Genomic DNA, 13,308 nt, shown 5'->3' on the forward strand with positions numbered 1-13,308 from the left:
ATTGCATGTAGACATTTTTTGTTCATCACCATGTGATTGAAAAAAGGTAAAATTTACCGATCATGGGATGGGGCTTAAAGAAAACGAGGTTACTATGCAATAAAACCAAATCGGCAATAATAAAACTCAACATGAACACAAACATTGCAAAACTAACAAAAAAATCCAGACAAACTAGTGCACTAAAGAAACCAACAAACTTCAATATTCAAAAAAGAGTAAAGGATCCATGTTATCCGCAAAACTAATCTCAGGCATAATCGTGTCTTGCAACAACTATAATATTGATTGATAACAAAATCTGATCCCGGAGGGTCATTACTTCTTTTCTTCCTTTTCTGCCTCAGCAGCCTTCTTGAGTCTAGCACCATAATGCTTTTTGTTTGTGCGTTCAAGACGAAGCTTGTAGTAAGCCTTAAATGCCTTCATTTCATCTGTAACCTTAACAAGCTCTACTGATGGCCTCTCCCTCACAATTGGCAAGCATGAACCCTGAACTTGGGTGGCATTTGCAAGTTCCTCAGGAGTAGAATCACCAGCCTGCAATATACAGATAGTATGTATTTCCAGAAAATTTTTAGTCACATATCCTTTGCAGGAGTTAAATTAAAATCGAAGACAGAAGAACTCACATCATAACCAATTCATATGCTAAAATTAGTATTACCTTAACCTTGCGTGCACGTCTTGGGAACACAACCAATTTGGCCTTGTATGTTTTCAGCCGCTGAACATTAGCCTGCATACTCTCCAAGGAACGGTTCTTGCGACGGTGATCAACAGCAATGCCTATGGTTGGAGCTAGCTTTTTCGGAATACCTGCAGCCTAGGATGTGAAACAAGATTTGCATACATTTAGAAATATATATAAAGTAAAAAAACAATGTGGCAAAGCAGCAAACCTTGTTAAATTACAACATTAGAAACAATCCAGTTTTCTTCCTCTCCACTACCCCATTAAACCCAATAAACAATTAGCAATTATAACTTGCAAGAAAGATAAAAGACATTACTTCAATCCAATTTTACCTTCAGTTCTTCAAGAGAAAATCCCTTGCCAGCTCTGACTTTCATGTTGTATTTCAAAGTCTGCCCATGAACAACTGGTCTGAGAGGTCCAGCAGTAGGCCTGGGAAAGATCTTCACAGCTTTTTTCTGGCGAGCTAAGGAATACATAAACATTTAAAAAAGTTAAATGAAAAGTAACCAGCATGAATCTCATCTGACTACATAAATGCATTTTTAATATTAAGGTAATCCAAAATAAATTATAAATTATTAAATACAATTAACAATAGAAAGATGCAACCGAAATTACCTAACCGTCTTCTGGTCTTCCTTGCTGGTTGATTGAACCAGGTCTTCACATAGTTTTGCCAATGCTTACGGAAGTGTCCGTTAGGGATAACATTGTTGTGCTTCACCATGGCTTACCTATACAAGGCAATCAATGACCAAAATTACAAAACAAACACAAACTATATACTTCTCTAAATACGGATACCTAAAACGTAATGCTCAATAAGACAGTATAAAATGCTAAGAACCCTGTAAACTAAATTGTTGAGATTCAAGCAATCAATCTACAAAGACTTAAAATCTATTAACTAAAATTTCCAATCATAACGAAAAACTCCAACCATCAATACTATAAATCTAGCTAGCATTTCTTCGGCAAAACACCAAAGCTTATATTATATTAACAGGTATAACTGCTCACACATCACTGGAACTCAAAGAAACTAACATATTTCAAATCAACAGCTCGAAAAGCATTCACATCGAAGTAAATACCGAACAGTAAGAAGTTCCATTTCATGGTCTTAAGTTAATACTACCGCACTGAACACTCTAAAATTTGAACAATATCGGAAAACAGCATAAAACAGCCGTGACAATACGAAAAACAAAGATCTCGAACTGGGGAAGTAAGACAGATAAATAGATTATAGCATCGATGAATTGAAATGGTACATCGATCGAAGGGTTGAAGAAAAACCGAAGAAGAAAAGATGAGAGAGCTGCTACCTTTAGGGTTCTTGATACGCAGGGGGCAGCTCAGGTGACTAAGAAGTGTCGTTAGGGTTTGTGAAGGCTTTTATAGCAGCCTCTTCGCTTCAGAAATCCTAAATTGGACGGTCAGATTTAATTGTCATTGGACGGATCCGATTGCATATTACTTATGGTATAGATATGGGCTCAGGCCCAAACTAAAAAAAATACTACTTATCCTTTAAATATCATTCTTTACTTAATCTTTTAATTTAATATTTTATTAATTTTAATTTTTTAATTAATTATGTTTCTTATTTTTAAGTAACTACAATTAATTTTATTTAATTTAAATTTTATAAATAGCACAGAAGTATACCCAATACTTTTGTAATCACCTGAAAAACACGCGAGAATAGTATTTCAATTTTAGAACAATTCAATTAGTAAGTATGTTATTCATTTTTTCTAGTTTTCAAATGGAAAACATTTCAAGGCTTTATAAAATAGCATTTTTCATTTTCCATTACCAAAAAATTCAAAATATTCACCCACCGCAAAGTTTTTTTTTAGTTAAACTCTGTATTTTAATTGGCAGTAAAAAAAACTGGAACATTATCAAATTTTGTTTATGCACTAAACTGGTAAAAAAAAGAATATCAACAAACAGATCATCTAAGTGCTTACAGAAGAGCAAATTATTTTATATCTCCTTTCGACTTTAGAAAATATAGTTTAATTAATTAATTAACTATATATATATATATATATATATATATATATAAATTTTTTACTTAAATAAATGTAATAATTACTAAATTAAATAATTTTAGAAGTCATTACCGAAATCCGTCAGCTTCTCTTATTTCGTTTATACTATAAACGAGATACATGTAAGCTTATCTTGTTTACATTATAAATGAGATAAAATTGGGGATGACTATAAATATATGTTGTTGACAGCGTTTGACTGAGCTCCAATTTAAACTTTTCAACCACTTTCGCCTCTCTTTTACCCATTTTTGACCATATTATATATCGATAAATACGACGATGGCGCGCGCAGCTAGTAATGATAGAGACATCAATAGGTTGAACAAAACTTCGCATTACGTCGGAGCGGCCGACTTTGCGGTTAGTTCTGTTGTGTTGAATTTTATGCAATCCCATATAGATATATGTGTATATGTAGCCATGGTTAGGGTAGTCGTCAAGAACTAGAATATAGTTTGTATAGTTAGGAATATGTCACTGGTAGAAATTTGGAACTCTATTTTATTTCACTTGTATTAGGTTGTTACTATATAATTATTAGTTTGAAACTCTATTTTATTTTTTATAGTTTTGTCAAATTTATAATTAGATTTTTATATTTTTAATTTAGTTATTATACTATTTTTAATTTTATAATTAGATTTTTTATATCAAATATATTAAAATTAACATAATAATATTTTTTCGAAAACATGTAATTAAAGATCTAATTATGTTCTTAATTATAAATATTTTTAATTTATAAAAAAATATTTATTTAACTTTAATATTTTTTATACTAAAAAGATTTATTTACAAAACTAAAAACAATGTAAAAATTTAATAAAAAATATAAAAACCTATTTAAAAATTTAGTATAAATCCGAGCCTCACAGGTAAGCTGCCTGACTAGGATGCCGATCGGTTCCCTCTTCTGATCGGTGCTGAGGACCTACTGGCTGTCCGAGACTGCAATCTTCTCAAGAATCTTGTCCCAGTCCAAGGTATTCAGGCTCCAATCATGGAGTGCTTTGTCGTAAGCACATGGCTGCTTCAGCTTGGGAGGGATTTGCAAAATTTCAGCAATGTTGGCTTTGGTGATTGGGATTTGTTTATTCCGCAGCAGCACAAACTTCAAAGTCACTAAGTAAATTCGCGTAGAACTCCATAACCCAATTCTCATTTATATCTCCCAATGGTCGCTCAAGAAAAACCCCATCCACGAGTCTCAATATGCTCATTCACCATTCTTCAGAGATCAAGTGGAAGCTTGTCAAGCTTTAGTATCCACTCAAAATGAGGCTTCTTTTTCAGCTTGAAGTGTCGACCTTAGAGTTCACAATATTTGCTTGCACACTTGTTAGGATTCCTCGCCAGAATTTGCATGTCTGGGTGGGCCAACACCACGACGTTCTGGGGCATAGGCTGCTTGGCCCTGGCGGTCGGTTTCTTCCCTTTAGTAGATAACATCCTGAAAACATTCAACAATCCAATAAGCAATGAAGCAAAGACACTAGAATAACACCAGTTAAGCAGCATAAAGTAGTAAACCAGAATTTCGATATACTAGCACCACACAGCTCAGTAAGCACAAGCAACAATATAATGACAATAAGCGGTAACTCATGCAGCAAGATGATTGAACAGATTAAAATCAACGATATATCAGCAAGGTGGTGCACATATCACATGAATTCAGAAATGAAAAGCTTGTATCATTTAAGTTTATTTAATTTTATTGTCATTTGAATTCTTGCCTTTTTAAGTTCTTGTTTTATCAACCCAACCCCCGTGAATCTCATAACCAATAATTGAGCACTCGATTGTAATTTCTAGGGAGAACGACCTGGGACTAATACTCTCGGTTATTTTTATTGGGTTGGACTTGTGACAACCAAAATTAAACTTTGATTGAGGATTGTGTGTTAGTTGGGAACTATACTAGCAATGGAATTATTTTGTGAAAATTCCTAACCGACGATAATCCTTACATCAAGTTTTTGGCACCGTTGCCGGGGAATTGCAATGTGTGCTTTTTATTGGTTATTGTATATATGTGAATATTGTGAATATCTTGATTTTTTGTTTGTTTGCTTGTTTTGCTAGTTGTAGGACTTTGCTTTCTTTGTTTCTTGTTAGTTTTTGTTTTCATTTTCTCTTGTCACTATAAATTCTCACCCTTTTGGCTATGAGTTTGGTTCAAACTATGTTGTAGGAAATGGAAGCTTTAATGGAGGTATGAATCAAGGACTTGGAAATTAAAGGTGGGACGAGCCTCAAGCATATAGACAACCTTCGTGGCAACAACCTCCTCCAATTTCTTATAGGTATAACCCAACTCCTAATGCTTACCAACCTAATAAATGTGATGACCTTCATTATCCTCAACATAGCCCTCAACAACCCTACTCACAAGCCCCATACCACCATTCACCTCTATATGATCCTAACTCATACCCATCATACAAACAACCATATGAACCATACATGGAGCCACTCCCATTCCAACACCAATATCCCCAAGAACCACCAATTCCATATACACCACCTCAAGACTTTTACCAATATGAACCACCTTCCAACTATGACACCTTTCCTCCAAATAATGAACCCTCTCTTCCACCACTTTCCTTCATTTGATGAAGTTCTCCATACCTTCTGGCATGAACAACAAAGAGATATTAGCTCTTATATCCAAAGGCAACAAGAGGAGCAAAAGGAGCTGAAGAAGCTAGAAATCATGGTTGCTACCATGGCGGAAGCCGTTAACCTTATGGCCTCCCACTTAAGCTTATGCAATCAAGGCACTCCCATTGACGAATATTTGAGTTGTTTGATCACTTTTTAGCTTAATATCTTTTCGAAAATCAACTCGAGCTTAGTTAGTATTTCGTTCAATTCTTATATATAACCATCAAGACATTAGTTCCTTAGAGCAAGACTTCTGAAGCAGGAGATGAAGCATGTGAGTACGCAACATCAAGGGGAGTTTTGGAGCCTTAATTCTTGTTGACTGTACTGCCTGTAATTAAGTTGATGCGCTAGAATGCACCATTTGTATGGATGGCTAAATACGAAGAAAGCTTTCTAACTTCGAGAGAAATATTAATCTCAATGCCAATATTCGTGATACCCAAACTTAATGAACTACTCGAAATTACTACAATATATTATCGAAGGGCTTAGAATGCACGCTGATGCAACATCATGATGTAGTGGCAGACCCCCTGAGCAAGACATCTCTGAGTGTTGCTTAGATGCTGATTAAGGAGAAAGAATTGTTAAGTGAGTTTAGAGTCTTAAGTTGAATGTTGAGAGTATGGTTGGAGGTGTAGGATTGAATCAATTGTAGCTTTAAAATATGGTAAGCCTGAGATACGGAAAGTGCAGCAAGATAATAAGGAATTACAAGGATATTGAAGTCTGTTGATCAAGAAAATCAAGAAGAGATTGAGGGAGACAGAAAAGAAATTTGAAGGAATAAGGAGAGGATTTCTCGCCGAATATCGAAAGTTGAAGCGTAAACTATTGTTTAAAGTTCTCAATAGAGGATGTTCGGTTCATCTTGGAATTACTAAGAGATATCATGATTCAAAGAAGATATTTTGGATGGCCGAAATAAAAAAAAATACGAGACGGTGCTTGGGACTAAGTGTTTTACATGTTGGAAGGTGAAGATAGGGTATCGGATACTGTGCATCAAGAAGGTAGTGAGGTTAAACAGAATTGCTAATCACCTCTATATTGATATAAACCTGGAAAAATCAAGCGTTTTAGGTCCCAAAAGGGTAAACGAGACGACGGAGAGAAGATCAAGCAAACTCGAGCTAAGATTTTGATTGAGCAAAACCAATAGAAAGGTTATTTGGATAAAAGAGGAGAACACCTAGAGGATTTGAAGAAGGAAATTACGCATTATTGAAGGTTACTTCAACAAACTGAAATCGGATGAGCAATTAAAAAGTAAGGAGTTGAACCCGATGTATATTGGGTCGTTCAAGGTGTTGAGACGTATTGATGGCCAGTGGCATATCAAATAGTTTTACCGTAGTATTTTTTGAACCTGTATGATGTATTCCACATTCCATAGTTTCAGAAGTACACATCTGATGTCAATCGCGTTTTAGAATCTGAACCAGTACAAATGAGAGAGAATCTAACGCTTCAAGTAACTCCGGTTAGAATTGACAATACCAGTGTTAAGCGGCTATGCAGAAAAAGAGTTTCGTTAATAAAGGTTGCTTGAAGTCGAGCTGGAATTGAGGAACACGCCTAAGAACTTATGTCAGAAATGAGAGAAGACTGCCCTCACCTATTTTTTGGATAACTGAATCTGAATTTTGGGGACAAAATTCTTAATTAGGTGGGTAGGATGTACAATCCGGTAAATTAATAAATAATTGACTAATAAATTAATTATGAACCAAAGAAATTAAAAAATTAAATTTTATAATTTAAAGATGTAAAAATATTTAGAATAGGATTTAAAACGCAAATTTTAAAGGTTTTGACCCAAAATTAGGCCAACGAGCTAAATCAGTTGGACAGGGCCCATATTGAGCTCAAGGCCCAACCTATATAACCACCCATCATCCCCCCTCCCTTCAGCCACTTAAACCCCTCATTCTTGGTTCCATGCTAAAATGGAGATGGGGAACATAACCTAAACAATTCACTATTCACTTTCCATTTCAATCTTCCATAACTTTCAATACAGAACTTTGATTGACGAGCCGTTAGTGGCTACTGATGCGTGAGCATCTTTCTTATCTTTTTCTAGTGAATTTGCATTTAAATTGTTGAGTTTAATCAAGAATTAATTATCTTTTATCTACTATGGATGCTACTTTGAGTCTCGTGCAATTCTGTTTATTTTAGGTAGCATTCAGCTGGATTTAATGGAGTTTCTGCAGAAAAAGAGAAGAAGGCGAGTGATGACCAGCGAGGAGCGACGCGTGCGCGTACCTGACGCGTGCGCGTGATTTGGAGATTTGCATAGCGACGCGTGCGTGTACCTAACGCGTACGCGTGACTGACGCGTACGTGTGACATGCGCCACGTGCAGAAAACACAAAAGACGCTGGGGGCAATTTCTGGGCTCCATTTTGGCACTCAAGTAAGGTGCAGTTCTCTGCCAAGTTAGGCGTGGATCCAGTGAAGCCAAGTGGTCCCCACGTTAGAAGGCGCGGATTATTTAATTAATTCTGATTTAAATTTAAATTTTAAAATAGGAAAAGATATTATTTTAATTTTAGAAATTAGATTTTAAATTAATTAGGATTATATATAAAAGATAATGGGATTCTATTCCAATTTACATTCCGTACTTTACAGTTCACCTGAATCCTAGTTTTTCTCTCTAAACCATATGCAACTAAATCTCCACTGTTAAGGTTAGGAGCTCTGTCTATTGTATGGATTGATACTATTATTTTTCTATTTTAATTCATGTATTGATTTATATTTAAAGAATTATTTTTATTCTTTATCTTATGAATTTGGGTGGAACGGAAGTATGACCCTCTTTCTAATTGAGTTCTTGTATAACTTGGAAAAGCTCTTTACTTGAACAATAGCTTGAAAATAATTTCTCCTAAATTCTAATTATCTGGACTTAACGGGATACATGACATATAATCCTCTTATATTTGGATAATTAGGATTTTTGTGGCATAATAACTAGAATTAAACTTCACCCCCTAATTGGAATTAATTGACCAAGGAATTGGCGATTGATGAAAGTTAGAGGAGACTAGAAAGGTCTAAGGAATTAGGGTCTAGTCACATATAGTTGCCATGAATTAAATCTTGCATGATTAAAGTAAATTAATAAGAAAAGTCAATCCGGAAAATAGATAACTCTGAAGCCTTAACTGCCTTCTTCATATTGTTTTTCCCAACTTATTTACTTGCATGTCTTCTGAAATTCTGAATTTATTGTTTATGTTTTTGAATCTTCAAAACCATTTTCTATTTGTCTGACTAAACTAATCACTCAATTATTGTTGCTTGATCCATCAATCCTTGTGGGATCGACCCTCACTCACTTGACGTATTACTTGGTACGACCCGTGCACTTACCGGCTAGTTTGTGTGTTATAAATTCTGGACCAAGTTTTTCGCGCCGTTGCCGGGGATCGATAGTGATTAACAACTATCAGTTGTTTGATTACTTAGATTAGGCGTTTTAGTTTTAATTTTATTTAAATTTTGCTTTAGTATTTTCGAAAAATAGCTCTAATATTTTTCTTAATTTCTGAAATTAAGTTTAGTGTTCCCTAATTAGTCTTATTTTAATTTTTCTTATTTAATATTTGCCTAATAATTTCAAAATTTTTAGTCTTAATCTTAATAGTAATTTTCGAATTTTAGTGTTTTTTTATTCAATATTTTTATCTCTTTATTCAGGTTACCTCATTGGGAATTCTCTACACTCTGACGTAGAGAGTTCTATCTTTTCTTGTCTTCTATTTGTTTATGCGCAGGAACAGAGACAAAGAACATCTCTTAGACTTTGATCCTGAACCTGAAAGAACTTTCAGACGGCGTTTGCAACAACTAAGACTTTACAAGGCTGCAGAATCCACTATGGATCCTAACAATGCTGCTAATGCCAATGTGGCAAATCCGAATGAGAATGAGCAACAAAGGAGAGTAGATGACTCTTACTCTGCTCATACTACAGATCTTTATGGAAAAAGCATTGTGGTGCCTCCTATAGCTGCGAACAACTTTGAGTTGAAGCCACAATTGGTCACCTTGGTGCAACAAAACTGCCAGTATCATGGTCTTCCCTATGAAGACCTAAATCAATTTATTTCTAATTTTCTGCAGATTTGTGATACTGTGAAGACAAATGGAGTGAACCCAAAGGTGTACAAACTCATGCTTTTCCCGTTTGCTTTGAAGGATGGAGCAAAGCTATGGCTAGACTCCCAATCCAAGGAGAGTTTGGATACTTGAGACAAGGTTGTCACGGAGTTTCTTACCAAATTTTTCCCACCTAAGAAGCTGACTAAGTTTAGGGTGGAGGTTCAGACCTTCAGGCAGAAGGATGGTGAAACTCTTTATGAAACTTGGGAGAGATACCAGCTACTGACTAGGCAATGTCCTCCGGACATGTTATCCAAATGGACCCAACTAGATATCTTTTATGAAGGTTTGGGTGAATTGTCCAAGATGTGCTTAGATAATTCTGCTGGTGGTTCACTACACAAGAAGAAGACATCAGAGGAGACTATTGAGCTTATTGAATTGGTTGCTAGCAACCAATATTTATACTCGTCTAACAGGAATCCTGTGAACTCTGAGGCTCCTCAGAAGAAGGGTGTTATGGAAGTAGAAACTCTAAAGACTATTCTTGCTCAGAACAAGCTTATGCCTCAGCAAATAAGTCTACTTGCTCAACACATGGGTGGCATGCAAGTCTCAGCTATCAACACCCAAAATCCACCTCAAGAGGTCTCTTATGACATGATAGGAAATTTTGTGCAAAATGATAATTATGATTATGCTCAATCCTCTTCTGAACAGGTCAATTACATGGGGAGTAGTCCTAGAAATCCCAATAATGATCCATATTCTAAGACATACAATCCGGGGTGGAGAAATCACCCAAATTTTGGGTGGAGAGACCAACCTCAGAGACCTCAGAATTTCAACAATAATTCTGAGGGCGGCTTCTAACAGAAGAATCACAATAACCGCCAATTTCAGTCTCATCAACAATAACCACTTTCGTAGGCAAATTCTAAATCCCAAGAAAATTCTAATTGGGAGATGATGAAGAGTTTTATGCAGGAAACCAGAGCCTCCATTAGAAACTTGGAGGTGCAAAAGGGCCAACTGAGCAAGCAAATACCTGAGAGGTCTGCAAGTACATTTTCAGGTGATACAATGGTAAACCCAAGAGAAGATTGCAAGGTTATTCAATTGAGAAGTGGTAAAGTAGCTGGCTTTGAGACCAAGGTCAATGAAGAGTTAGTTGAAAAAGAAGCTCCAGATGAGAAGAAGGAAGAAGTGGAGCATGCCACTCCTAAGCGTGCAGACAACCCATTCCCTGATTCTCTTAGCACTTATCCCACATTACCAAAGGCTCCTGAATACAAGCCAAAAATGCCATATCCTCAGAGGCTTCAGAAGGCTTCCAAAGAAAAGCAGTTTTCTAAATTTTTAGATGTCTTCAAGAAGCTACAGATCAACATTCCTTTTGCAGAGGCTCTTGAGCAAAGGCCTCTCTATGCTAAATTTATGAGAGAATTGTTGACCCACAAGAGGAATGGGAAGGAATAAGAAATAGTGGTGTTAACCAAGGAATGTAGTGCCATTATTCAACACAACCTTCTTGAGAAGATGCCAGATACAGGGAGCTTTGTAATTCCTTGCACGATTGGAGATGTCACCATTCAGAGAGCTTTGTGTGATCTTAGAGCTAGCATCAATCTGATGCCACTTTCAGTGATGAAAAAGCTTCAAATTGAGGAGATAAAACCCACTCATATTTCTCTTCAACTTGCTGATCTTTCTATTAAATTACCTGTGGGTGTTGTTGAGGATTTACTTGTTAAAGTAGGACCATTTATTTTTCCTGTTGATTTTGTTATATTAGACATGGAAGAGGAGGTAAAATCATCTATTATACTTGGTAGACCCTTTTTAGCTATAGGTAGAGCTCTGATTGATGTGCGAAAGGGTGAATTAACCCTGAGGGTCAATGAAGAACAGGTGGTCCTCAATGTTTTTGAAGATCTCAAGCACCCAAATGATTCTGAAGGGTGTATGAAAATAGATGTTATTGAACCACTTGTTCAAGAGGTACTGAAAGCTGAGGTACTTGATGACATTCTGGATCCTATTTCTGAGTATAAATTAGTGGAAGTTGATGATTCACCACCCCACAAGGCTATGGTTCACATGCCTAAAGCAGAGGAGGAAGCCCCTGATGCGTGAGCATCTTTCTTATCTTTTCCTAGTGAATTTGCATCTAATTTGTTGAGTTTAATAAATAATTAATTATCTTTTAGCCAATATGGATGCTACTTTGAGTCTTTTGCAATTTTGTTTATTTTAGGTAGCATTCAGCTGGATTTGATGGAGTTTCTGCAGCACAAGAATCAAAGGAGATGGCAGCGAGGAGCGACACGTATGCGTGACTGACGCGTACGCGTGATTTGGAGCTTTCCATGGCGACGCGTACGCGTGATTTGAAGAATTGCACAGCAACGCGTGTGCGTGACCGACGCGTCTGCGTGACTTACGAAAAAGACCATCGACGCGTACGCATGACTGACGCGTATGCGTGACATGCGCCACGTGCAAAAAATGCTGGGGGTGATTTCTGGGCCCGATTTTAGCACCCAAGTTAGGTGCGGATCCAGTGAGGCCAAGTGGTCCCTATGTTACAAGACGCGGAGTAGTTAGTTAATTCTGATTTAAATTCAAATTTGATTTTAAAATAGGAAAAGATATTATTTAATTTTAGAAATTAAATTTTAAATTAATTAGGATTAGTTATAAAAAGGGATTCCATTAGGGGGATTCCATGAGAGAATTCTATACAAATTTACATTCCACATTCCATGAGCAACTAAACCTCCACTGTTAAGGTCAGGAGCTCTGTCTATTTGTATGGATTGATTTTATTGCTTTTTTCTATTTTAATTCATGTATGGATTTATAATTAAGAATTGTTTTTGCTCTTTATCTTATGAATTTGGGTGAAACGGAAGTATGACTCTCTTTCTATTTGAGTTCTTGTAAAACTTGGAAAAGCTCTTTACTTGAACAACAGCTTGAAAATAATTTCTCCTAAATTTTAATTATTTGGATTTATCAGGATACGTGACATATAATCCTCTTATTTTTGGGTAGTTAGAATTTTTGTGGCATATAAACTGAAATTTGAACTTCACCCTCTAATTGGAATTAATTGACCAAGGAATTGGCAGTTGATGAATTTTATAGGAGACTAGGAAGGTCTAAGGAATTAGGGTCTAGTCATAAATAGTTTGCCATAAATTAAATCCTACATGATTAAAATAGTTAGTAAGAAAAGTTAATCCGGAAAAATAGATAACTCAAAAGCCTTAACTGTTTCTCCAATATTTTATTTTCAACTTATTTACTTGCGTGCCTGCCTTCTGATATTTTCAAATTTAAACCTTTTGAATATCTCAAAACCCTTTTTTACTTGCCTAACAAAGCCAATCAATCAATCATTGTTGCTTGATTCATCAATCCTCGTGGGATCGACCCTTACTCATGTAAGGTATTACTTGGTACGACCCGGTGCACTTGCCGGTTAGTTTGTGGGTTATAAAATACCACATCAAGTTTTTGGCGCCATTGCCGGGGATTGATAGTGATTAACAACTATTAGTTGTTTGATTGCTTAGATTAGGCATTTTAGTTTTAATTTTATTTAACTTTTTGTTTTAGTACTATTTTTGAAAAAAAAATTTTGATTTATTTTATTTAAAATTTTTTTCCTCTTAATTTTTGAAATTAAGTTTGGTGTCCCCGTAGTAATTTTTCTTTAAAAAAATATTTTTTTAAAAAAAAATC

General features: G+C 35.7%; 1 protein-coding gene across 1 annotated transcript; it reads right to left on the reverse strand.

Annotated features, from left to right (window-relative positions):
- Positions 1-175: 175 nt before the first annotated feature.
- LOC130958007 (60S ribosomal protein L13-1) lies at positions 176-2,124 on the reverse strand. Its single transcript, XM_057884881.1, has 5 exons — positions 2,029-2,124; positions 1,319-1,434; positions 1,030-1,163; positions 668-826; positions 176-540 (listed from the first exon to the last, which is right to left on the reverse strand). The coding sequence occupies exons 2-5, from the start codon at positions 1,425-1,427 to the stop codon at positions 319-321; spliced, it is 624 nt and encodes a 207-aa protein (XP_057740864.1). The 5' UTR covers positions 1,428-1,434; positions 2,029-2,124; the 3' UTR covers positions 176-318.
- Between the last annotated feature and the right edge of the window lie 11,184 nt (positions 2,125-13,308).

The sequence above is a fragment of the Arachis stenosperma genome, chromosome 10, assembly GCF_014773155.1.
Source record: "Arachis stenosperma cultivar V10309 chromosome 10, arast.V10309.gnm1.PFL2, whole genome shotgun sequence".
In the NCBI taxonomy this organism is placed as follows: Eukaryota; Viridiplantae; Streptophyta; class Magnoliopsida; order Fabales; family Fabaceae; genus Arachis; species Arachis stenosperma.